At 45.4% G+C, this 26,220-nt stretch overlaps 1 protein-coding gene across 3 annotated transcripts in view; it reads left to right on the top strand.

Annotated features, from left to right (window-relative positions):
• The window catches only part of LRP8 (LDL receptor related protein 8), a 194,322-nt gene that overhangs the window by 156,982 nt on the left and 11,120 nt on the right, over positions 1 to 26,220 (top strand). For 2 of the 3 annotated variants that reach the window (XM_055815836.1, XM_055815838.1), the window contains 8 exons: positions 10,166 to 10,528; positions 17,000 to 17,122; positions 17,471 to 17,593; positions 20,534 to 20,653; positions 20,783 to 20,908; positions 22,767 to 22,938; positions 24,829 to 25,056; positions 25,608 to 25,726. In XM_055815836.1, coding sequence (XP_055671811.1) covers positions 10,166 to 10,528; positions 17,000 to 17,122; positions 17,471 to 17,593; positions 20,534 to 20,653; positions 20,783 to 20,908; positions 22,767 to 22,938; positions 24,829 to 25,056; positions 25,608 to 25,726 — 1,374 coding nt within the window. The remainder of the gene's footprint in view (positions 1 to 10,165; positions 10,529 to 16,999; positions 17,123 to 17,470; positions 17,594 to 20,533; positions 20,654 to 20,782; positions 20,909 to 22,766; positions 22,939 to 24,828; positions 25,057 to 25,607; positions 25,727 to 26,220) is intronic. The other variant, XM_055815837.1, reaches the window with a different exon arrangement.

Raw genomic sequence — 26,220 nt, 5'->3', positions numbered from 1 at the left:
AATGAACTGTGTAAAGTTTTTTTAAGTTAATAAGGGAAACAACAGTAAGTACAGTCTTGCAGAGCTGTAAGCCACATGTCCTTGCCATGGTAGCTCACAGCCTTCATATTTCCCACATACAAGATCCTCAGGGCAGGAGATTTTCACTTACTGTTTCCTGGCAAACTTCCAGGCACATGTGTGATTCTCCATAAAAAGCAGCAGTGCCTACCAGTGAGGGGAGCTTTTCATGGAAGGTCTGAGTGCAGAAAACTTCCAGAGTCAACTCTTTCCAATGCCCTGCTCAATAACCCTCAGGTCACCTGAGAACCATTGGCAGAAGGCAGAATTTAGAGCAGGCTAAAGCTGGTCTGATCCCTCCAGCAGATCCACCTGGTGATGAGCCAGCTGAAACAGGGAAATTACAAAGCTGATTTAAAGCCACCTTCCTCCACACTGCACCTGCACCTATGCTCACATGAAGTGACTTTTCTGTTGACAGTTAAATTGTTCTATCGTTCTTTATCATTATCCTGTAGCAATGAGGAGCGTCATGTCATCTTAGCAGCATTTTCTTCATGCAGTAAAAGGTACCTGTGTTTTGCATCCCACTCACACTTCCAGTGCTACTGGTGGGCATTTGACCAGACTGATTCTGTTTGTTCCAAATCTCCACAGAACCTGCTGAGAGCTTTTTACTTGGTGATAATGTACTTGGTGATAATTTTGTCTTCCTCTGCAGCCTCATCAATGCATGCTTTCATCAAAGTTACGAACTCTGTTCATTATCTTCATTAACAGGCTAGGTGCACAGTGGTGTAGTGTTCCTCAGTCAGCTCAGAGGGAAATCAAACCCAAAGGGTCAGATTCTACCATATTTTCTACCTGAGAAACCCACCAATTTTAATAGGGTCAATGCCCATAGTACTGCATTTATGCCTGTAGGGGTAATATTTATCTACTATCACTAGTCGTGATTATTTTAGCACGTGATGAAAGGCTAGCCTGAAATTCATGTCATTTTATAGAAAGTAGCTGTAATCTGAGTACGCTTGCCATGGTGGAGGAATCTACAATTATTTCCAAGAAGGGAAAGAAAATTACTGTAGATTTAACAAATGAAAGTCCTTCATAAATAAGATAAGGTAGCACAGCAATGATATCCTCTGGGCTTTACATGATGTTTAATTACTGGACAGCTGGAGGGATTAATGCTTTGCATTATGCCTGGGCTCTCAGAAATTAAACATGTACAGCTGCCACTTTATCACTGCTTAAAGTATTAGAGCTCCTTCAAAAGCAGTAGTAATTGCAGAAAAATCCCCATTGTTACTTAGGAAAAATTTCAGCCCATAATCATATTTGTCCTGAGTTCCTTCAGAACAAAACAGCAAGAAAAAGGAGATTGGTAGTTACCTTTAATTGCACTCTTACAGGAAGAATGAAGGTAGTTGCATTTTTAATACGTTGGATGCTTGTTGTAATTAAATGTAAAATACTGCATGAACTTAGGTTAAAGGTAAGATAGTCATTGCATAATTCAAATCATTAAACCCTAAAGCCATAGCCTAAGCTGTGCCACGGCTCTACCTGCAGAAGGTTAGGGCAAAATGGCTTTGTTGTCCCTACTTACGTCTCTTGAGCTTAGTTTTAAAAAAGAAGAGACACATGTAACATTCTGAAAATGGATTTTCCTGGTACTGAGCAGTGCCTGGCTCACGACAGCAGGGTTTGGTGGTGGCCTCTGCACATTTACTCTGTGCTGATCCCTCAGTTACAGATAAATTGTCTGTATCAGTATGTCCCATTAATAATTTATTCTTTAAAGCACAATAGATGAAAACGCAATACCAAAACAAGACAATTTAGAATTCGGTACTTGAAAAATGTTTCCCTGAACGTACACTAGGAGAAAAGAGTAGATGCAAAGAACATGCTGCAAGCACACGCTCACATGCACACAAGCCTTACACACCCCAAATGACAGTTTTTCACAGAGTTGTGGAAGAGTGGTGTGAAAAAGCTGGTTTTATACAAAGATTTATGGATAATTATAATGAAAGTCCAATACTAGTGGACTGCATGTTACCTGTGCACACATACAAAAGCTTTGCTCCACTGCTCTTTAGCAGGAGAAGTTGCCTCTGATTCTTCTTTCCAGTCTCACATGTTATACTGTCAGAGGAGCAAAAATTGGCCTGTAGTTAATGTTTATCTTCTGGGAAGTCTATCTTTAAGCAGTTAGAGCTCTTGGAGTTGAAATAGCCAAGAAATTGCATCTCTTATTGCCAAATATGATTATTTTCTGTGTCTGAAGTGCTTTGTTCATAAGAACAGAGCTATAATTCTGAGCCTGTTCATCCAAAAAGCAAGAATCGGTTTGATTTTAGTAAGGGAAATCTTCTGTAGCTGTCAGTGCCAGCAGTTGTGTTGTGATGGCAGATTAAGTGGGTAGGAGTTCCATCCTTCAGTGGCCACAGGTACATATGCATTACACTAATTAACAACTGCTTAACAGTTATGCTTCCTGAACATATGAGTCAAAGTCAGCTAGTTTGGACTCAGTACAGTCCTACGCAAGAGAGGACCATGTAAAGTTTGATGCAAAAGCAAAAAACACCCAGTTTTATGAGTCGTGTTAATGGATAAAACATCTGAAAGCTATCTTAGTGGCTGAAATAACACTGTTTCCATACAGAGGAAGACCTAATGGTTGGATTAACTTTGCCTATGTTTTGCAAAGAAATTTTTCTATTTGATAAAATATAACAGGGAAAGTTTAGCTCACAATAAAATACACTTCAATACACTTTTTTCCAACAAGTTTAAAATAATTGTTCATGTTGTACCCAAATCCAGCAAAGCGCTGCCTTCTGTTTCAAAGCTGTAGAAACTGAAGGGCAAATCCTAATGCTATAGAAATCTCACTACTGTTAAAGTGAATGCAGTTAGCACACAACCTTTACACTTTTAATTGCAGTGTCACTCAGTGATTAAATGTTCCATTTGAGTAGACAGTCTCAGACATTTTTTTCTAAAAATGATGGCCGTTCTTTGTGGAATTGTACGTTGTTTACATCAAATAATAGCTATGCTCCCTAATATCACATAACTGAAAATAATTAGGGGCTGGTTGTTTCCTGAAAAGTCTGTTAGTCTTTTCCCCCTCCCAAAACCACCACAGTGGTCTTGTCTTTAAAGACGTGGTCAATTATAACATGTGCTTATATTCATAACCTCGAATCCAGCTATACTGAATCCTGCCAATTGTCTCATTGTATTCTCTCTCAATGCTTCTTTTTTTAAGGTACTCTTCCCTTCAGATCAGTTGCCTTGCAAACTGTTTTATTTCAAGAGTATCTTTTTAATTTTTGAACCTATATTCAGACTCACTTTGGATTGCTGTTCCTGGAGAAAAGTGAGCAGCAGTTGGGTAAATGGGGAGTGATGTGGGTTTTGCGTGTAATGTCACAGGATCAAGGGCCTTGTTCAGTAATCTGTGTTCTGGTTGCTAGAAGAACATTTATATATTTCTGAGAAACACAGAATTTTGTGTTAGAGCAGCTGTTGGTTTCATGGATATTATCAGATGTTTCTGAGGGACTTGCCAAATTGGTGTAATTTGTAAAACTGCCAGTTTAAGAAGCAAGTCATGTCTGAGGGAGTAGGAGTGAGCTTGTCCCGTACAGGTTCCAATTTTCAGTCAGAAAAGAAACCCACTAAACACATCCCAGCATATTTTTTTCCCATTTAAATTTTGGCTAATACCAAACATCTCCAGTCTGATTCAGCTGATTATATTCCCATCAGAACACAAAAGAGTATTAATAATGTCTTGATCCCCATGGAGTGTCTTGGATTTTAACAAGAAGCAGCACAGTATCAAGCTTAGGCGTTCTGACCATCCCTTTTTTTACTCCCAAGCTGCTTTATTTTACTCCTAAACCCTCTACCCCAGCCTCACTTTTCTTCTTTTGGGGTCATGTTCAGTCATTTAACCAGAAGAACCTGTGATAAACTTGCTAACACTTTCCTGGATTGAAGTGAAATTGAGGAGACAGCAGGTGTGAGTTAGCAACCTCATTGCAAGTAAGTAAGATTAAAGACAGGGAAGACATTCAGAATGTGCATACCTTTTGTATGTAAGCTGCTTCTCTCTGTAAACTGTGGGGTCATAATTAATTCTATTTTCAGAAATTTAAGCCACTTTGAATGAATATGTGATTCTCAGGAAATATATGCTAAATCAGTAAATACATTTTTGAACCAACTATTATTTATCAGCAGGGGCTTTGGCATCTGGTTGCTCCATTATAATTAACTAATACTATGCAAATACTGCTGCAGAGAATGGAAAAATAACTCATTTGTGTTTGAGGGGAGCAATGTGACAAAGACAGTGAGCACATGGAAATATTAATTTGCAAGAGTGCATGAGATGGCTCCTTAGCTACATTAGTGATTTGAACAATATCAGGAATTACTATTCCTTCTGCAGTCTTCGTCTATATGGGCTTTTCAGTATCAATCACCATAGCAACAACCACTGTTAGTAGTGAGACTGCAATTCAGCTGCATTATTCCCTCCATGGGAGGCCTGTCATTTTTTCAGAGCAATGCACTTCAAGGTCATCTTCATTTACCTCCATCTCCTTTGCTGCCCTTCCTGGAGGGCAGCATTCCGTGGGAAACTTGTCCTTCTAGGCATGAATCCGTGCTCTTAGAGACTGGCATTTGACCGATGATCTGTATGAAATATTCAGGTATTCAGTAAAGCACACCAATTGTCTGCAGACAAAACAATTTAGATACAGTTAAGCCTGAAAATAAATACTAGCTAAATAAAGCTAACATGATGAGAGCATGGGTAACTGGCCTGGGAGTTCCAACTTAATTTAGCTTGTCTTGGACTCTGTGACCTCTTTATCCATGGTCCAGCTCAGAGATTCATTCGTAGGCAGTGGTAGCTGGGTTTGCACTTTGTGCAGAATACCTGGACAGGTGGAGCTCAGGCATTCTGCTCCTGTAGCCATGTGGAGCTCAGATCCTAAACTTCACAGCTTAGGAGAGTTTCTGAAGTCCACCAGCCTCTCCTGCCAGTGCTGAAGCAGCGATACATCAACAGCAGATCTCTCCCTCCCTAGTGCAAATGTTAGTATGTGCAAATCGTCCTTTGCCTTCTTTGGGAGATCTGTTACCAGGTTTAAGCAAACACAAGATTTTGAGCCACACTTTTTTAAAGTCACTTTGGTAAGGGTGTCAGAAAAATGCAGTGTAATAATTCATCTTATTTTCTTGTCTTCAGCATCAGTAATTGCTGTTATCCACTTTACCACAAGCTTTACTGAATAATTATCTTCCTTTAAGCCATTCATGTAATTTCAAGAGGAACTGACTTTTTTTTGGAGGAGAGAGATGAATTAAATATCTGACTCTTCCTGAAAAGCTAGAAAACTTTAATTAAAGATTAGCAGTGACAGCAGTTATAGTCCATTGTACAGAATTCCCAGCTCCTATTAATGATGGATATCCTGTTTCATGTTTTGAGTTTTATCCAGATTTGAGGATCCATGCTTGGTAGAGGCGTCCATTGTAGAAATGTTATGTACAAATATGTATTTTTGGAAATTACAGTTCTCAAAGAGTGCCTTTCAAACATTCTGCTTTTCTCTGTAAGCACTTAAAAAGCATGTGGTAGAATTATCTTAATTTTTTGGTGCAGCGCCTGAGCTAAGATTCTCCCTGCTGCACCAGGCTGCTCACTGAAGCCTGTGGTTAAATCCTGGCTCCAAGCAAAAGCGAGCCAGCCAGTACTGAAATACTAAATCCACAACTACAATCTCTCTCTTTTCTTTTTTTTTTTTTCCCTCCTTTTTTTTTTTCTTTTTTTAACCTCCTCTATCCAAAGACTGCTTCTGCTCCACTCAAGAGATGTGACAAGACTGCAGCTGGAGGCTGTGAGGCAAAAACTGTGACACTTGTCCTCTATGTAAACAGTACAAGGCAGAAATTAATGCAGAACACCTCTGGTGTATATTGTCTATAGGCCAAAGCACATGTACACTGTCATTTAGATGTGATATTTTGCTTCTTAAAACTGTGAAGAACCTTAACGGATTACAGTATTCTACAAAACTGCTTTTGTAATTAGGCTTGTTTATTGCTTTGAAGCCTGTTGGTTAAATACTTCTTGACAAACATTTCCAAGATTTCTACTGGGATCACTTCACATTTGAAGTAGGTTTTGCACCCTAGAGTACAACATTTATTAATTTCTTTGGCACTAAGGAAAGCAAGCTAATATTTGTTTCCTTTGTTTTGCACGAATAAGCTTACGATAGACAGGTAGCAAAATCAGAGAATGCAAACAAATTGCTCAAGTTGAAGCAAAAATACCCCAGTGATCATTTAATTACTATCTGCACATTTTCTGTTGAAATGCTCCAGAGGCAGTGAAATGCTGTAGTGATGGGACTGTCTAGGTACCCTGACAAATTTATGAAAGGAGATGTGAAGTAAACTGTTCCTGGGACTTGACTTCTCGTCTCTCCAGGTGCTGTGTAAGTTAATTTGTAATGCTGCTTTTTATTAGGTTCTTGAAACCAGCACCAAACCATGCAGCAGGGACCCCAAAAAGCATGAGTGTGCTGGCTCTTGCCTAGGTGCAGCGGGATTGTAAGCAGCTTTTCTCCGCTGTTGCCTGTTCGTGCCAAAGCAAGTCCCTGAGTGGCTAGAAGCTGCAGACTTTGCTTTATCCTGGTGTGCCCTGCGGATTTTAGCTGTCAGAGAGGATAACGGAAGGGTGAGAGGAATTGGGATGTTATCTGCCTTCCCATGGCCAGCAGGAGAGCCAGCTGCACACGGAGATGGGGGTCCCTGCTGGAGTCATGCGTGACCCAGAAGGAACTGTCCCATTTGAGCTGGCCTGAAGGTGGCCTTTGGGTCTGTAAATGAAGAAAAAGGCATTTTTAATTCTTGAGTTCACCAGGAGGTGCCTAGAGCAGCCTTCTGTAGTGAGGGACCACATGCTCCCATGCGGTGCTGCTGGTGCACGCACTGCAGTGGCCCCTGTGAAGCTCTAGTGGCTGTCCAGTGGCCTCCTTGTCACGGCACAGTGGTAGCAGCCCGTCAGTCTTACTGGTTGTCCTGTAATTGCCGCTATAATTGCAGGTGGGAAGACCTGAGCACAAAGGGCAAAGAGCTGCTCTTCTGCCTCCTAGGCCTTGTCCCAGTGCAGGCGATGCCCCGTCAGTGCTGGTGCCACTGCCCCTGGCTTTAGCTGCCTGAGCGAGTTGCAGAGGTTGATCCCCACCTAAGGACTGCATGGTGGGAAGGGGGAGTTAGCAACAGCCAGACTGCTGTGTGTGTTCAGTGGAGGGAGAACTTGTAGTCTCTAGTGCTGTCATCATACTAAATTTAATTTAAAAATAAAATAAAATAATCATGACCATGCAATATTTCTAGCTAGTAATTCACAAGCTTCACTGAGAAAGTCCTCATGAGAGGTTACAAAAGCTGAACTGCTTCTGTTTTCTGGCTGTGATTATCGGTAATTTCATATCTGTACTGGGATTTGTAGGTGCAGAGGAGGAGCTTTTGTGCAAACTTCCATTGTCTGTATCCCACACATGTTTATCAGTTGCTAATTTGCCAATGCAGCAGATTTCTGAAGGGAAATGCATAGAGACACAAGGAGGGGTAGAGGTGGGACCAGGAAAACAGCAAGGGAAAAAAAATGGGCTCATTACAGCTGGGGGAAAGGAAATTAATGCACATTTGGAGTGTGCAAATCATTACAACCTTGGCCAAAAATTAGGGATCAAAGGACTGTGCAAAATTTTGCTCACTGATCTGTTTCTGAGATTCATCAAAATAATGCCAGAAAAGCATTTCTTCTTCTCAGCCTTGATCTATTACAGAAATTGTACATAGCCCTAGAAATATTGCTGTTTCTTGCTTCCTTTTTTGAATAGATTAGTAAGATTATAACTGTTACCTTAAATTTCCACTTGGCAGTTCCATATTATGCATCATCTAAAGAGAGTGCTAGTTTATACAGCTGTGTACTGATTGGTGAGGTTAATTATTTCTAGTTATGGGGTAAGGATAGAAAAGTATGCTCAGTGAAGAAAAAGAGCAGAATGTGGGTGAAAAGCGGAGCATTTTAGTGGTCTCAATTCTGCCATGCGAAAGAGATTTGGATTTTTTTCAGATGCTTCTCTGCCAGACTGTGCTCATATTTTGGGTCCTTACGAGAGGGATTTATCTGCTAATATTAACGGTCTGATCCCAGTTCCCTCTCTTTGGAGAGGAGAAATATTAGCCCCCCTCCAAGGGACAGTTCTATCCCAAGGTAGGTGCCAGGAGTTGCCTGTTCAGGGCATCTCTCTGTATCCAAAATACCCTACCGAGTACAGAAGGAGCTTGAGCAATGGACTAGATGATACTTCAGTGTCTAACACTAGGTGCTCCTTTGGTGACCACGCTCTTGCATTTAATTATTGATGTCAAGTTAGGCACACAGCAGTGTGCAGCTGAGATTCTCTTGTAACATTTACCTCTGTTGGAAGGAGCTTGGCTCATGGTCGGTGCATGGTAGTATTGCACCAAGGAAGACAAACCTCTTTTAATTAGGCAGATTGGTACTCTGGTAGACACAGTAACATCTGGGAAACCTGGGACTAAACAGGACAGAGCACAGGACAGGCGGGGAAAAGTATATATATTGTCACGCTGTGCTGTAAAACTACAGGCTGCTTAGGTTAACAGACAGAGCCCAGCAGGTTTGCAAGCGAGAATGTAAGTAAGTGTCCATGTACAAATGAACATGCTAGATACGTAACTGCTAGATAGAGTTTCATTCCCAGGTGTAAGACCAACCTGGTCTAGCGGGAGGTGTCCCTGCCCATGGCAGGAAGGTTGGAACTTTAAGGATGGTCTTTAAGGTCCCTTCCAACCCAAATCATTCAATGATTCTATGATAAAACGTGTATTTCAGACATAATATTTCAGTAGAATGCCACTAGGTTCCTGTCGTTGGATGAAAGCTGGGTAATGACAAGTGCCTTACAGAGATTCTGCTGCTTTCCAGATGCACTCGCCATCGCAGTGATCTGTGCCAGCTGAACTGTGTGGTTTATCATAGGGGCTCTGCAGATATGACAGTAAATAGTTCTGCATCTGAAGACAAAAAGACTCCCAAGTGCAATGTAAAAAAAAAAAAGTTTTCTTGTAATTTATTTGTATATATTTATTGTACTTGTAATTTATTAAAGCCATAACTTTCCTGTAGATGACTGAAACTGCAGAAACAGAACTCTTTTTTTTTTTAAGTAACTACCTAAAAGTACATACAGAAAATTTCTTCCAGGGTTTTGGTTCCCCCACACTGTGATGAAATAAAGTGACTGTGAAGTGCACATTGTTGGAGTACCTGAAAGTTTAATTTCAGCAGGCTTCTCTGGTTCAGCTGTCCATTAAGCTTGCAAAGGAGAGTACTCCACTCAGCTTCCTATCTGACAAACGCCTCATTTGTATGTTAATGTTGAGTTGTGATTTTCAGGGAAGACATTCAGTGTGTTGTAAAGGGCCTTACTGGCAGATTGCAGCTAAATTGATGCTCAACTCACTAAATATTTACCCTACACATCCCACTTAATATGTCCAAAACCAGGCACACTGTGAAATCCTGAAACCTGATTCTGTGCTTCTGAAAGTCAGGAAGCTGGCAATGTCAGTGCGGAACAAAGCGAAGCGCTGTGCGAGTCCACCAGCGTGTGCCAGTACACCCCCAGCCTGCCCTGCAGTCTCCCTGCTCCTTCTGTGCTGTCACCCCATCCGCTGGGGCTTGCCTGGCTGCTCTTGCCTCAACACCAGAGCAGCGCTGCAGCTGCGCACCCCTCCAGCTTCTACCTGCAGTTCTCTCAGCCCTGCTGCCCCTTCTCCTTCAGGGCTGCCCATGGCCCATAGAGGACTCGCCCGATGGCACAGCTGGGGAGATGCATCCTCACCTGCTCCTTGCCATGTAGGTTGCCATTGGGAAAAACGTTTTGGGTTAGGACAGGCAAGGTAATGCTTTTGTGCCCTCGCCCTCCCCCTTGTCTCAGACATTCTTGACTAAAGCTAGCACAGTGGAGAGGGGTAGGTTGGAGACCTCACAGCTCACCTGTTTGTTTTTATTCCCAAGCCTGTTCTCCCAATGAGTTCCAGTGCAGCAACAAATCGTGTATCTCCATCATCTTCGTGTGTGACGGCGACGATGACTGTGGGGATGGCAGCGATGAGAGAAAATGCTCCCCTCTCACCTGCAACCCCAATGAGTTCCAGTGCAACAACAGCGTGTGCATCCCAGAGCTGTGGGTCTGTGATAACCAGCCGGACTGCGAGGATCAGTCGGACGAGTCCATTGAGAAGTGTGGCTATGATGCCAAGGCCCTCAACACCTGCGCGGCTCATGAGTTCCAGTGTGGCAATGGGGAATGCATCCACCTGAACTGGAAGTGTGACGGGGACGAAGACTGCAAGGACAAGTCTGATGAGCAGGATTGCCGTAAGTGTCTGCAGGGGTAGGGCAGGGCCGAGGGCTTCTCTTTGTGGGGGAGAGGGGCCAGAGGGCTGCTGTGGGCCGTGTTCTAAGGCAAGTCTTTGATGTCTGTGCAGCAACTGTGTGCCTGACAAGGAGCGTTTGTGTCCCAGATGGCATGGCTGGGTGCCCAGCCCAGCAGGGTCAGGTGTATTCCAGATTCCTTTTATGCTTTTTCCTTGAGGATTCAGAGAGGAGGTGCAGGAGCTGTTAGATGGTACTGTGCTTCTGAAGAGATTTGTTTCACTAGAAAGACAAGGAATGGAAAATGGGAAAAATGTTCAAAGCCCTCAGGCTGCATGGTGGGGTCACAGCCTGGAGGTTAGAAGCCACAATGCTAAAGGGAATATATGATCACCAGAAAAAAAAATAATTAATTTTCTGCCTCTGAAGTTAGAGTATACTGAACAAGGCAGTCAAGAGCAGTACCTCTGAAATGCACTTTGAGCTTGGCTTGATAAAGGCACAGAGCTAATAAATAATGGATGTCTTTTCAGCTGGCTTTATGCATTTAACATGGTGTTGGTGTGCATGGTATTTCGAATGTTTCATCCATTTTTAGCCACTAAACTGTTCAAGCTGGTCACTTACCTGAGGAAGAAGAGAGAGAGAGACAAGAAAATAAGAGCAAAATGTTTTTCTAAAATATTCATAATGACAAGATTGAAATAAAATAAAATATTTACATAGCTGTATATATTTAGCAGCTCTGACATTGGGCCACCTCTGGAGAGGAAGGCAGCAACCAGCTGCAGAAACCAGACATTTTTGCAAAGGTACCTAAGAAAATTTACTGCTTTTGCCAGCACCATCTTTTCATAACCATGACAACACTTGAGTCCAGGCTGGTGAGCTCAGAGCAGCTATGTGGGAGAGCCCTTCAAGGAGCAGGGGATCAGACTCTCTCCCGGGCAGAGAGAGACAGATGTAAATTCAGTGGCTTCTTTAACAAGAGGAGGGTGATGTAGTAAGTCCTGGACACCACTGTTTATACTGCAAGAGCAGGGGGATGAGCCACGGGTAACCCTCAAGCTGCTGTGCCTTTAAAAGAGCCAAGGACTCTTAAAGAGAGAGGTGACAGCAGAATAGGAGAAGCCAAATATTTTGTTAGGAAGAGAGTAACCTTGACCACTGGGTACAAGTATGTCATCACTGTCAACCCCCTTCCAAGTAGGGACGGATGAGGTAAAATGTCGTCTTCTTCGTCTCCAAGAAGGTGGTACAGGAGCTGACAAAGCTCTTGGGCAGCAGGTACCCAGGCAGTGCTGCCAGGGTCTGAAGCATCACAGGGACAGTGGAGTCAGGAGACAAAGCTTGTTCCTGGCATCCATTGCAGTACGAAGTGACTGTAAGAAAGCCAGGCAGGAGCACATCCAGTGGAGATGTGCACCGCTGGCTGGGACAGCCTGTGTTGTTTGGTGCCTGATTTTATTCTGAGACCTCCTGCAGACAATGGTGTACTTCTGTCCCTTCTGACTCAGGAGGCAGTGGCTAGGCCCACGTGACAAACACAGGTGAAGAACTGGTGTCTGGCACAGGAGGCTCCCAGAAGAACTGGTACCTGTCCCACAGGCTGCATTCCCTGCAGTGATGGCAGCCTGGCAGGATGGCTGAGTTTAGACAGCTCAGGAGAGGGAAAGGCGAGCCCCCTTCTATTTTCGAGTGGTGAAAGAGGGGAGCGCCTTACCAGTGGTGCTTTCCAATGAAATGTCTAAAATTTCAGTCCCTGTTGTCTCCTTGAAAGGAGTTGTTTTAAGTCCACAGGCACCATTTACTTGGACACTGCGCTGGGTGAGGGGAGCAGGATTGTGCCCATGTACCCTGCCAAGTCAGAAGGAGCACTCTGTTCCCCAGCTTATTTCCTTGATCTGGGAGACACCAGCAATATCCAGCTGATGATGTAATGAAACTCAAACTAATGAGCTCAAACTGCCGAGAAGCGAAGCCCAAAAGGAGCACAGCTCTGACAGCATCCCTTGGCTACAGAGCGGCTTCATCTAGTAGCACCTCCAGATGTGCCAAGGGCAGCCTCCCTGGGGCAGAGGACGCAGCGCAGCACGGTGCTGACAACCAGTGGAGGAAGGAGGAAATGTGGCAGAAGTGACTTGGGACAATTATATCTCTCTGACTAGTGGAGGTTTAGCACCCGAGGTTTTCTCCAGTAAGTCTCTGTACAGCGCAACGTAAAGCTTATCTCCCCAGGAGAAACGAGCCCGTAAGCAGCTGCTGCTGCTGCTGCGCACAGCCCTGTGGGCCAGGCAACAGCGGGATTCAAAGCCCCATGGTTCAGCTGCTGCAGTGCTCCTCCGTACGGCGTGCCTGGTTCTGCCCTTTAGACCAGGCAAACCAGGAGTCACCCCAGTGCCACAGAGGCGCACAAGCCGGCTGCTGTTCACGCCGCGAGGAGGGAAGTCTCCAAAGTAGTAGTAGCCAGGAGAGGACTTGCAGCACTGGGTGCTTGTGTAGCTGATGGGTCGACTGGGCCAGAGTGAAAACCGATGTTGCTTCCCCATCCTAAATGCAGCCGCTGCTTGGATGCACAAGCCTGCAGTAAGAAAGTGACATTTGAGAGCTCTGGAAACTCAGCATCAGTGTCCATCTGTTGGACTGAAGAGTTCAGGGATTGACCTTTATTATTTTCCTCTCCAGGAATTCTTACTTTGAGATCAGTATCGCGTGGCACACAGGGAGTTACAGGTGTATGACACTGCTCTATTCTCTTAGCAACAGGGGTGGCACAAGTACCACTAGGTTTGACTTACTTAAAACTGCAGATTCCAGCACTACATCTTCTCTTGGAGGAAAGGGGAATCATATGGGGCTTGCATTGTACAAAATTGAGGGATGGGAGCTAATGCTTTAAAAAAAAAAAAAAAGTCATGAGGCCATCACCAGTCGTTTGTTATAAGCATTTTGGGGGGAAAGAACGAGCAGAGCAGAAATGAAGGGTGACAATTGGTGAACAGGTTTTGGCAGCGAGACAGCAAATAAATAGGAGGGAATGAGTCATTTCAGGAAAGCTGTGTGAGAACATTGAGTGGTTGGGTTTTTTTCCCTAGCATATATATTCAAATATGTATATATATTTATAAAATGAACATTGGGTTAGATTTATTAGTCTCCAGATCTGGAATGGTTATATTTTAAAATGTCCTTTGCAACTCACATTAGGGCATCCGGGAGGGAGACTAAATAATGCTTACAATTGACAGCTAGAAAATAGATCCCTTGAGCCCTGACCTCACACTTCTGTGCCTCTGTCTCCCCACCTATAAAATGGGATTGATGCATTTTGCAAATGATGGGGTTTTCTTGAGATTAAGTTCATTTGGGGTGGGGGAACAACAGAAGAAACACACGTTCAGACTTATATTCTAGAATATATCTGCTGAATCTGAGCAATACAGCTTTGTGCCCAGTATTTGCAAATGGGAAGCGTGTCTGAGTGCACCTGTTAATTTAGCAGAGCTTTGGTAAATTGTTTCATATTTGATTTGTGGAGCAGAAGAGGTGGCTATAATACTGCTGAGATTTCACTGATTTAAACCCTCCAAAATAGCATAGCAATTTTCTGAACATCTTCTGCAAATAAACAGCACAGCTCTTCCCTCTTCTTGGGATATTGCTCTGCTTTGGGAAGGGCCCCGATGGCAAACTGCTGTCAACTCTTGACAGTGGTGCTGAGATGGGTTTGTGTCCCAGCTTCAGGATAGCAAAGTTCCTGGCCCACTCCCCTCAAACTATGTTCTCCAGGCCAGGTATAAATATAGCATTCTCTCTCCTCCTACTGAAAAACACACCAGAAAATAGAAATGCTGTATATGTATTTGAATATCTTTGTGATTAGTAAGAGTTCTTACAGTATCTGCTCTTTTTAGATGTCTGTTAGGAGGCTCAGGGGCCATTCCTCAAAGGTCTGAACTTCCACAGCTCTGCTGGAATGAGAATTCAGCCAGGAAACCAAGCCTGGTCTCCAAACTTCTGTCTCTTCTTTTTGAAGCAAAAGCTCTGTGCAGAAATCTTGTACAGTCCCACGTCTGTGTGTTGCAGTCCCTGTAGCCACCCAGCTAAGAGGCTGTGCTGTCATTTTTCTCTGTCTTGTGATGCTTGTGCTTGTGTCTTTGCAATTCCTGCAAAATTATCCTTCATTTTAATTTGTTTTACGATTAGAAACATTTCTATTCTTAGCATCTAGCTATAACTGCTTTTTGGAAGAGCTTTTACAGTTGAGGACATTTAGTAGGTTTTATAACAGCTGCCTTCCAAATCTGTAGCTGTTGTCATGCAGATTTACTTGATGAACTGGAGACCTGTTCCTGCTCCAGGAAAGACAGGGCCCCCAGTGGCTTTAATTATGTGTTATACATTTGTAGGGGGTTAATAATTACAGTCAGCAATGGAGGACCATCCTTTCCACGTATAGAAGTTGCTACAGAAAAGGTGAAGTAAACATGCTTCACATGTTGGGGGTGAAGATGAGAAATAATTGTGGCAAGGGGATTTTCAGATAGCCAGTAGGAAAAGCTTTGCAATGGCCAAGGTTTAGCTTGGACAAGCCAGGATTGCCTAGGGGCAAAGTGGTCTCTCCGTTGTCAGGGCTTCTCCAGGCAGGTGGTTGTACTTGGCAGGAATGGTTCGAGCAGGAGTGTCTCTGCCTCCCTGCAGGAGCCTTCAGTGCCACTTCCAGATCTGTGGTCTGTGATTCTCCCAGGCCACGACTTTGTTTCTTCCTTTCCTTCATTTTTCTCCCTTTAGAGCAGCAGTTCCCGCATGCTTACTTTGGAGCTGCTGTCCCAGATATCCCACTGAGGTTCTCCATTTCTGAGCCTGAGTTTATTAGCTGAAATGTGGTGACACAGCTGGTCCCATAACTATGCTTATTGCTTGGGATTTTTTTCTTGCTTTGCAGCTTTTTGTGAATATAGTGCATATGGCTTTCCTCTCCAAGAAGCAGTGCTATTTCCAAACTTCCCTCATGTGAATACTGTGTATTTCTAAAGGCAGGATTTCTCCCTTCTACCAGCCCTGCAGTTGTGGCTTTTCCTGTCTCTTGTGCCCTTCTCTGACTGAAGATGCGCTAGAGCTAAGTCCAGTGAAGCAGGCATGAATCTGGATCCTGCATCCTGTGGGATGCAGTCACCACTAATGCTGAGCCTTTGTGCAACTAATACTTCAGGGTATCGATGCTAGCTCACTTCATGTCTGTGGCTCTTCCTGGGTTATCTGAAAGTAGTAATTTTTGTATTAGGACTAGTTTTTCAAATTGTCAGGGAAGGTCTGCCACATAGCTTTCACCTCCCACGTAGTAACATCAGTGCTGGCCTCCTCTAGCTACTCAGAGGCAGTAATTTTCTGTCATATGATACCAGGACGCAATCAGCAAGATGGAAAGGCTAGAATCAAGAGCTCTCCAGGGTACGCTGCCTTAATAGGATTTTAAGAAAACATCTGTAAGACAGGCCCCTCAGAAGCAAGCTACAGACCATGTCCTGGGAATGAGGAGCTGTTCTGCTAGTGAACTACAGGCTGCAGCCCTTCGCTGGCTGGTGAGTGCCTGTACCCTTTGTCAGCACGAGTCTGGTCCCAGCTAGAGAGGTCTCTCACTTAGTGTAACCCTGGGGAGGGAAATACGACTGCTTTTAGTATGGTCAGTGCAGCTGCCCGTTTCCTTTTTTCTCCAGCTTTGCTGTTCATCAGATCTGTTCTGAGTCTGTAATAATTTGACCTGGGCAAATGAGCTTCAGACTTGAAATGTGGCCTGACACTGTGGAGATGGTTTTGGCCTGTAACCCCAAGAAACACCAAGCTACAGCATAGTGGAGCTCTTCTGCCTTCCAGTGGTCTCTCGGCTCATGGGCACCTCGTAACCCACCCTCATGATGGTGGCTGTGTGGCTAGCTTCATCGCTAGTGTGACCGCGCTGGCTTTGGCAGAGACAGTCAATACATGTCTCTTGCCCGTGCCCTTAGCCTGAGCACGTTTTGAAATATATCTTAAATACATTTTTTTTCTGAAGGAAGGAGAGCTGAGGAGCAGCTGCCTTTGCCTACCCAGTGCTACTCTGCACTCATAGTTGGAAAGCAGCCTGGCCTCTCACAGAAGGGCTCCACTGCCGGTAGTTCTGCTGCCTGCTTGCTTTCTTGTGTCTCACCTGAGAAGCTTCACTGCCCGCACTGATTCTGTTTTGACTAGATCTGCTCATACGGGCTCTGGGGTTCTTTTCCCAACGACATAGAGGGTGATCTGGGATGGCAGAGCGGCACAGGAGGACAGTGGCTGAGGCAGCTGATGCCTCTGTTGCAATGGAAGCCGCCAGTGCTCTGTGACATTTGCTGACAGAGGGTGCAAAATTCCAGTAGTGTCAGAGGTACGTGGGTAAAAGGTGCTACACAAAAGATTCACGTCCTCTGTGGCTAATGCTTGAATGTTGTCTTAAAGCTCTGGTGACCTGCCGGCCGGATGAATTCCAGTGTGGCGATGGGACCTGTATCCATGGAGCAAAGCAGTGTGACAAGGTGCATGACTGTCCTGACAACAGTGACGAGGCAGGCTGCGTCCAAGGTAGGTACAGACCACTCTGTGCTCCTCGCGCTCCCTGGTGTAAGCCTGCAAGAGCTGCGTGGCCATTGGAAAGGGAAGAGGCCTGTGCTGCTCCTCTAGGCCATGGCAGGCTGCTTCCTGCAGGGGTTTAAGCTGTTGGCAGCGGGGTTGCTTGGGAGTGATGACTGTGCTGATCAGGCAGACTGCATGGCTTGAGAAGTTCCTCGCATGATACTCAGACTTAATGTTCATGTTCTTAATCCCATCCCATTTCTGCTAACGACACCCTCTTGAAGCTTTATGTCAGGCTTTTTGTTGTCATGAGTCTCGTCTAACTTAGTTGCTTTCCTCTCTTGCCCAACACGACAGAGTCAGCATGTGAAAGTCCCAGCAAGTTTCAGTGTAAGAGTGGAGAGTGCATTGACGGAGGCAAAGTGTGCGATTCACATAGAGACTGCAGGGACTGGTCTGACGAGCCTCTGAAAGAATGTGGTACAGTACTTGCCTTCTACGTGTTGCTCCTGTTGTAACTGCTTCCCCTCTCCTCCATCTGGTGCTCACAGCTTTGAGTGTAACCACATGTAGCTGCTAATGCTATTTCTCACTCTTCTCCTCTTTCCTTGCCTTTATTCTCTCATCACCCTTCATATGAATATAATTAGTAGCCTAATCTGATCATCTGTACGTTTGAACTGTGCCCTTCTCAGCTCAGCTTTTATTCTTGGAGGGGGATATATGAACTGAGCACGGGACTAGGAACCAGGAATTCCCCCTCTCCCCAGCTACTCATGTCCTCCACAGCACAGACCAGTTTATTTAGCCTCATTGCCCAAATTATCTTTCAATTGTAAGATGATGATAGCATCATAAAAATTTTGTATTGGGAACATGCTTTGAAGGTGTAAACACAGAGGGTGGCAGCAATCACCGAGAGATTACTTCAGCCATTTCTGGGGTTGAAATCTTGCTGCTGCTTCCCTTAGAATGACAGCAGGTTGCTCTCTGACAGCGTCCTGCCAGCTCTGGGCTAGCGAGCATGCACAAGTCATGAGAGCCGGGTCTGCACCGGGACTGTCAGGGTCAGCAGAAGGGAAAGCCCGGGCCAGAGAGCTGCGCCGCTCTCCCTAGGGCAGCCCCTCTCCCACCTCTCCCAGCAGGCATTGTGGGCACCCGCCCCAAACCGGAGCATTACTCAAACACAGTTGGTTTTTTCCCCAGTGCAGAAGTGCCTCGGGCAAGCATCCTTTTCCATGACATCATGGAGCACCAGTAGCGTGGAGCTCAGTGCCTGCCTCTTAGATAACTCACATTCAGGAAGAACTGTCGGTCTCTCCTGTATGAAGACAAGAAGCGTGTGTGCACGCCTAGCGAGGATGCCTCTAACTTGTGCTTTCAGTATACCCTTGCTTGCTTCCACACTAATCCCCATCTCCCTGTTTTTCTGAGTGGGTGTTGCAACTTGTCTGTCTGTGGAGGTCTCCTAACAACGCTGGCAGCCCAGTTTGTCTTAGGAGACTGGGCAGTGACACGGCACAGCTGGGCTTGATGCTTAACCTTACAGTGATGCCGTGGCTGACTTGGTGCAGGCCCAGGCGGGCAGCGAAGTGTTGTTTGAGTTAGGAAGCTGAGCAGAGAATAACCCCCAAGGAAACACGTTTCTTTAAGAGTGCAGAATGATGTGGATTGCTGCGAACGTAATGCCCACACACAAGTAATCCATGCAGAAGGCAGGAGGTGCAGGGCATGTTCCTCATCTTGGTGTGTCTGTCTAGCTGTGTGCTAGACACTGCAGTGCCCTCCAAGATTCCCCCAAAAAAGCATGGCAGAAGACAGAACATCACTTGTCTTATTTTAGGCGGGCAGTGAACATACTGCCGAAGTCTGGGTAATGGGCAGCAGCTGCCCAGCAGAAAGAGAACAGGCTAACAGTTACTAACGTGCCTGGCTCCTCCTCAGCTGCTATTGAGAAGTGCAGCAAGTGAACCAGCAGTTGACTTACAGTCTCTAAATCCATTCCGCAAAGCACTTTTGAAACCATTGGACTCATCTGAGGTGAGGGTTTGCTTGTTAGCTGCAACAGCCTTTGTAGTGTTTTGCAGAGAGCAGTTGTGCATGTTTGTGACCCAGTTTGCTAGAGGCCTCTGCACGTTCGGAACCGGTGATACTATTAATAAACATCACTGAACAGTGACAACGCACAGTGCAATTCTGTGGACACCTTGTTGGAGCCTAGTGAACCTGCTTTATTAATAATGTATTGACATCTATGGGTATGTGTCTTTGATAGGAAGGCGAAAGCATCCCAGAGCTGAGATGGGATTCCTTCTGGCATGGTATTTTCCTAGTCTCACTGACTTAACTGGCTTGTGGTTGTTTTTGTTTTCTTCCAAGAGCACTGGTTTAATGGCTCTGCTGTACTGCTCACCTGCAGTGTGCAAGGAAGCAATTAGTAAAAGATAAATGAAAAATTTGCCTTTTAATTCCATTATAGATTGAAGCAAATCAGTTTCACTTGTTCTAGTGAGCCCACTATCCCTGAAATCCCACAGCTTCTGTTCTGCTGAACTCCCTGTTCAGCAGTCTTACTTAGAGGACTTTCTCTCACCTTGTGTAGGTTAATTACAACAAGAAACAGGAAAGTAGCTTTCCTCAGCCTCTCATTCAGTTCTAGTTACAAGGATCCATTTAGTCTGTTTTTCATTTCAGCACTTGAAAGCAGGATCAGAGCGATGGCCTTGGATTAAACAGGGATCCAGGAGAGGATGGGGGCTGTTGCTTCATAAATTGCACACTTGGGCTGATGCAGGCTGCCAGCAGAGACTGTCACGTGGGATCCGTTTGTGGGAGGACCGTATCTCAGTGCTAATGGAGATTCTCGGACAGACTGTGCTTTGGTGTTTTCTGGAATTTTCACATAGATGGTTCCTTGGAACTAGATGGGAAAATAGTACAGTATTTCAAAATAGCTGGCCCCTGAGAGATCAGACTCCCCCAGCATGAATTATTAAAGCTCAGAGAGACTGTTCAGAAAAGTCAACATGAACCAGCGCATAGGGAAGGAGGAGTCTCCTGGAGAGAGCCCTTAGGTCCCTTGAAGTTTCTCACATGTGGCAGAACATGCTCAGAGCAGCAGCTCTCTGATGGGATGAGATGCAGAGATTCACATATGCCGTGTCCCCAGGGCTCCCTGTTCATTTAGCCACTAGCTTTCAGTCCAGACAATCCTACAGTGTTGGTTTGGAATAATAAAGTGCAAGAAAGTGATATGGTGGTGGCTTCCTATCTGTGAAGTCACTTATGGTCTCTGCGGCCAGCTTCTGGCTACCAAAAGCTGATATGGGGGAAAAAATTCTGAGGACATCTCTTTAATTTTATTCAATCTTACGACTGAAAGCCCTGCTTTGTCATGGATAATCTGTATACCCCTTCCAGGTATTAATGAATGCTCTATGAACAACGGTGGTTGCTCACACATATGCAAAGACTTGAAGATTGGTTACGAATGTGAATGCCCGCCCGGATACAAGCTTCTGGATAAAAAAACGTGTGGAGGTAATTTACATGCAAACAGCAGTCCCTTGTGTTTCACCATACAGAGACGTGATTATATTCACTTCAGCATTGCTCCATCACAGATGGTTTGATTTCAAGTTATTGATGGGTTTCAAACACTCTTTTCAGACATAGATGAATGTGAGAATCCAGACGCTTGTAGCCAGATCTGCATTAATTACAAGGGAGACTACAAATGTGAGTGCTACGAGGGATATGAGATGGACACCCTGTCCAAGAACTGCAAAGCTGTAGGTAAGACACCACCACGGGCACTTCAGCGCTGCTTGCTCAACATCACAACTCTGATAAGAAAACATGCTTGCAGGGCTGAGGCCAGGGGGACAGAAACAAAAGGAAACTAGCAAAGCAAGCAAGCGAAGACATCTCATTTGGAGCAGCACGGAACTGGTGCAGTGATAGCAGATGCGTCTCTAGGCAAGAACTACTGATCACGCAGATCAGAATATTTTAACAGTGTACAGAGCAAGATTACAGTCACTAGTTGGCTGTTTGAAGCTGAAACTAGAAAAGAAAGTCTCTTGACAGGTGTTTTTAAAAACAGTGCAGCAAAAACATTTAGTGGTAGAAGTAACAAAAGGAAGAAAACATCCTGATTAAAACATGGTAGGTTAGCCACCTCTCCACCCTCCCACGCAGATACCAACATGAACAGCAGCAGTTTGCTCGACCTTATTGTAAGATGAAGGTTAATGTCAGAGGCACAGAAAGTTGAACTGTGCAAGGCTGAGCATTAGGCGGCCAGGGGTTTCTTTAATGGACATAGTGGGTCTCTTGGGGAAGGACGAGTTACCTGCAACACAGAATTGCTTCTCCAGTGTTATCCTGCGCATCCACATGGCCTCTTTCTTCTCAGGTTCTATATGGTATGCACAGTGTCCTGCTGTCCTCATAAAGACTGTTGGTCTCACACCTGCAGTGAGTTAGGACTGACCCAAATCCTGGGACACTGATCTGCTTGTTCATCAGAAAATTCTCTTGTGCTCCAGAGTCTGTGCTGGGAGCCCTGCAGCACAGTGTGTTCCAGAGCTAGAACCTTATTCCCAGCTCTTTCCTTTCAGTATCACGTTCCTCAATACCCTTCTGTCCTTCCCAATGGAAAGACCCTCTTCGCTAGTACCTTCTACTGGCCACTGTTGGAGACAAACCAGTCTAACCCACTAAAACTCGTTCTGAGCGTCCCATCCTGTCCCTGCCTCAGACAGGAAGGTGCCCAAAGAGCAAACTAAAGTTTTAGCTGTTTGACTCACAGCTGATTTTAGTGACACTTAAGAACACAGAGAATCACGTGCTGTGCTACCTGCAAAGGGCAAGGACAGGCACCTCTTGGTCTGAGCCTAGAGACACAGGTGTCTGCCTCCTCCCGTAGGAAACCGGCCTCCACAGGGCCCACAGCGAGTAACTGTGGAGACCAAGTTGGTGCCTGTGGTCTTCTAAGCAAAATAACTGTGTGGTTTCTATGTGTCCCGGTCTACTTTATGCTGCTTGAGAGGCACTGGCCTGAGAACATGACTGCAGTAGCAGTATCGCCAGCACCCAGGCTGCAGGCTCTGGCCCTGCAAACAGAGATGTGAACTGCCTGAGCCCGAGTGCTCAAGTGGACTGTGAGAGCTCTGCATGTATGTGACAGTCTGAAACTCCTCCCTGGCAACCAGTCCTGGCTTTGCTGGATTCAGTGTGGTTTTATCATGCCTCAAGTCTGGCTGCCTCCCTTCCCTCCAGCCAGCCCAGAGGGCTGTCTCTTCCCTGTCCTGGTCACGAGTCACCAAAATCCGGCCCGTGTATTTTGTATCTAAAATGTGTAACTGGAGGTGAGGACATTCCCCGGAGTTTTGCTTGTGGCTTAGTGGAATAGGGAGACCAGCAGCCAGTGTGCATCTGGCGACCACAGCGGTGCTGCGGTCCTCCCTGTCCGCATGTGACAGCGCTGCCTCTGGGAGCGGTTTACACTTGCTTCTGGTGCGGTGTAAAGCTCCCTTGCAAAGCAGAACTAGCAGCAACTGATGGCTCTGTTGTTGTCTGAGAAATGAAAGCTGAATCCAGCCCTTGGGTCAGCTGCTAAAATGACAAATGCACTGATTTTCTGTGGTAGGCAAGAGTCCGTACCTGATTTTCACCAATCGCCATGAGGTTCGTAAGATAGACCTGGTGAAAAGGGACTACTCTCGCATCATTCCCATGCTGAAGAACGTCGTGGCGCTGGATGTGGAGGTGTCAACAAACAGAATATATTGGTGTGATTTGTTCTACCGAAAAATCTACAGGTAGGGGGCAAGAAAGGGGGTGTGTTTGATGTCTTTCCAAAGCTGTGGCTCAACCTGTACCCCATAAGGACAGTCTGTAGAGAGGAGCGCAGGGGACAGCGAACCTGAGGGCTTTCCTTCCCTGACTGGATTACCTGTTGTGCCCCAGACTTTGTAAGCTTTTTTAGGAATTGATAAATCAGGGGCTTGTGCAGTTACCTGCTTTGATAATACAGGAAGGCTTTTCGTCAATAATAGATGCTGCTGCATTTGGGTTTTTTATACTGATTATACTTAGACTCGTTTACTGAGTCATAATAATGATTCACACTAAATCATCATCAGCGTTGCTGAGCGATGCTTAGCGAGACTGCTGCTGCGTTGTGTGCTTGCTGCACATAAATCAAGAAAGGACTTGGCATCTGAAAGCACAAAGGAGGCAAATGGTGGGTGGGAGCAAGGAGGTAGCAACACAGATACCCACTGGAGTAGCTGCCCACTGTCATCTCTGGTAGACTGGATTTCAATTCACAGCACTTGACCACGGTACACGTTCTGTGATTCTCATTCTCCCTTCTCCTTCAGCTGTTTTTATGGCATCCATCGCAGTATGTACTGGGGCTTGTGAGTGTGCCCGGTCAAAAATACATTTAATTTATGCGCTGAAAATCCCCCATGTATATTCTGATTTGCATAGCTATTGCACCCTATTGCAGCTTCTACAGTGATTTGTTCTGGGTTTTAGCTAATGACCAGGCAAAGGTTGATTAGTTTCAGTGTGTGGGAGCCAAGCCAAGGTTTCTGCAGGCTGTGGTGGCTCCCGTGCCATCGGCAGGGAGGTTTGCCCAGGCTGGGCTGAGTGTTAAGCTGCTTTCACTGCAGGCACAGGCAGGAGTAGGTAAGGGCTTCGTGTTCATGCACAGAGAAGTACTCAAGACACACGGCTCCTTCTGCAGCTCTCTGACAGTGAGTGCCCTGGGATGCTGGGGATACAGTTTCATATCCTGAACACGGCTATACCAAGCCTTTTGCTTCTTCCAAACAGCAGAAGTTTTCTCTTTCTTAGTCCTGCTTCCATTAGCTTTGTTACAAGTCCCACTTTTTCTGCAGACTGAGCTGTGCAAAACTTTCTGCTGTTGTATAACTTTTTAGGATGTACCGAGTTATTCTATGAGCCAGACTAAGCTCTTGGAAACGCCTATGCAAACTCAGAGTAACTCCATCTCAGTCCATGCATTGCAACAGATATTGATGCAGGGGCAAAAGACCAGAATCAGCCTGTGTGCTTGTAGGGGCCACATTGAGTTATTTATGAAACATCATGTAGAGTTTGCTGCCTTTCATTAGCATTTTGAAAGATTTTGAGGCTGCCACTGATATTTAGTGAACATTTTCTTTGTATCTAACGAGATCACTTGCCAAATTAGTACAGCTCCATGAATTCCTTTGATGAATCATGATTAGTTACACAGGTCCTAATTCTGCAATACATTTAAGCACGTTTATTTGCATACTGAGTTCAACTCTGTTCAGCAGAGCACTGGAGATTATATTTCTGATGTCCGTAAATCCCATGAAGCGATGCTATTGAAGTTAACATGCCTGAAGTCAAATGTTTTGCTGAATTGTGCAGTTATAGCAGGAAGCAGGTAGCAAAATAAAATGACAGTTCCCTCTTCCGGAAATGCCTGCCATCCAGATACAGGGAAATAAGAGCAAGTTGTAGGAGAAAGTGGAAGGTTGCAGCCATAAGGGTTTCTATGTCAATCATGCTGCCACACGTGCACTTTCTTTCTGTGGGGATGCAGTGGTGCTGCCTGGCATTCAGCTGGCTGCATTCCAACCCCACGCACATGTGCGCGGCCCTCCCTGTGCCGTGTGCCAGTCCAGTGACCAGCCCTGTCTTTGCAGTGCCTACATTGACAAAGCGAGTGACACAGCTGAGCAGGTGATTCTGATAGACAGCCAGCTGAACTCTCCTGAAGGACTGGCAATAGACTGGGTTCATAAGAATATCTACTGGACGGATTCTGGAAACAAGACCATCTCGGTGGCCACTGCAGATGGAAGCAGGAGGAGGACACTTTTCAACAGTGACCTCAGCGAGCCAAGAGCCATTGCTGTTGATCCTACACGGAGGTAGGTGTAAAGACCACAAACACTTCCCTTTGCCAACAGAGATGTTCCAGTCATCTTTGTCTCTCTTACGAACTTGTGGGTGGTTCTCATCAAGACTTGAGATACCTTTCAGGATAGATAGATCCATTGAACTTAAATGGGACTGCTGAGATGGTTCAACTGTTTGCAAGGCCACTGCTGTTAAAGTTCTGAAAGGAATGCTCAGGCCGTGTGTTCAGTGGGCCTGAGCTGGTCCAGGCATATAGGTTGTTCTGGGAACCGAGGTCGCCTGTTGGATATGTATGGGCCGCTTGGATAAGCGAAGTCCACGTACCTAGCAGACACACCAGGAGATAGTTTGCATGGGGTTACTAAGGTGAGATTTTGCATTCTGGTGCACGTTTTGTGGCAGAGTACCCCATGGGACAGTACGTGGCTCCTCTGGGTGCGTATCAGAGTTAACTGAAGTGGCTGAGGGGCTTTGCTATACTAAGGCGAGAAAAAGGCACCTCCTACTCTAATTAGTAGTGCAGATTGCTTAGCCTCGAGTCCAATTTACTGTTTTCTTTCAGGTTCATGTACTGGTCTGACTGGGGAGACAAAGCTAAGATTGAGAAAGCTGGCCTGAATGGCGTGGGGCGGCAAGTGCTAGTGACTGACAACATTGAGTGGCCAAATGGCATCACACTCGGTAAGTGCCCAGGTTAAAGCTACAGCATCCACTGTGACTGATGTAAATTTATTTTTATCGTTAACTAAATTGTAAATGCGCAAAGGCACCTGCATACAAAAAGCCTCCGTCACTTACTGCTCACCAGCACAAGCAATTTGATTCCAGTAGCAAGCACAGGCAGTAAGTCTTGCCACAGTCAGAACTTCATACTGCAGCAGCTTTGAGTTGCTTTTAGGTATGCCCGAAAGCACAGGGAAATTCTGGGGGAGGATGCAGAGCTGCAGCAACCCTCTGGAAGTCCAGGAAGCATCAGAGAGTCCTTGATGCCGGTGTCTGAACCTGGACCTGTCTCAGGATACTTCATTGGGCTGATCAATGCACGGTACGTCAAGGAATGAGACACAGCCTGCCCAGCTGCTCCGGGAGGGGGTAGCAAGATGGAAACCATCTTGGCTCATATCCTGCATCCTGCAGGCCCAGAGAGGGCTGTGGTCCTCCTCGCTGCCACACCA

This window comes from Falco peregrinus, chromosome 10 (genome assembly GCF_023634155.1).
Source record: "Falco peregrinus isolate bFalPer1 chromosome 10, bFalPer1.pri, whole genome shotgun sequence".
NCBI classification, from domain to species: Eukaryota; Metazoa; Chordata; class Aves; order Falconiformes; family Falconidae; genus Falco; species Falco peregrinus.
Note: the sequence above shows the minus strand (reverse complement) of the source record. Positions and strands in the feature narration are given on the sequence as shown.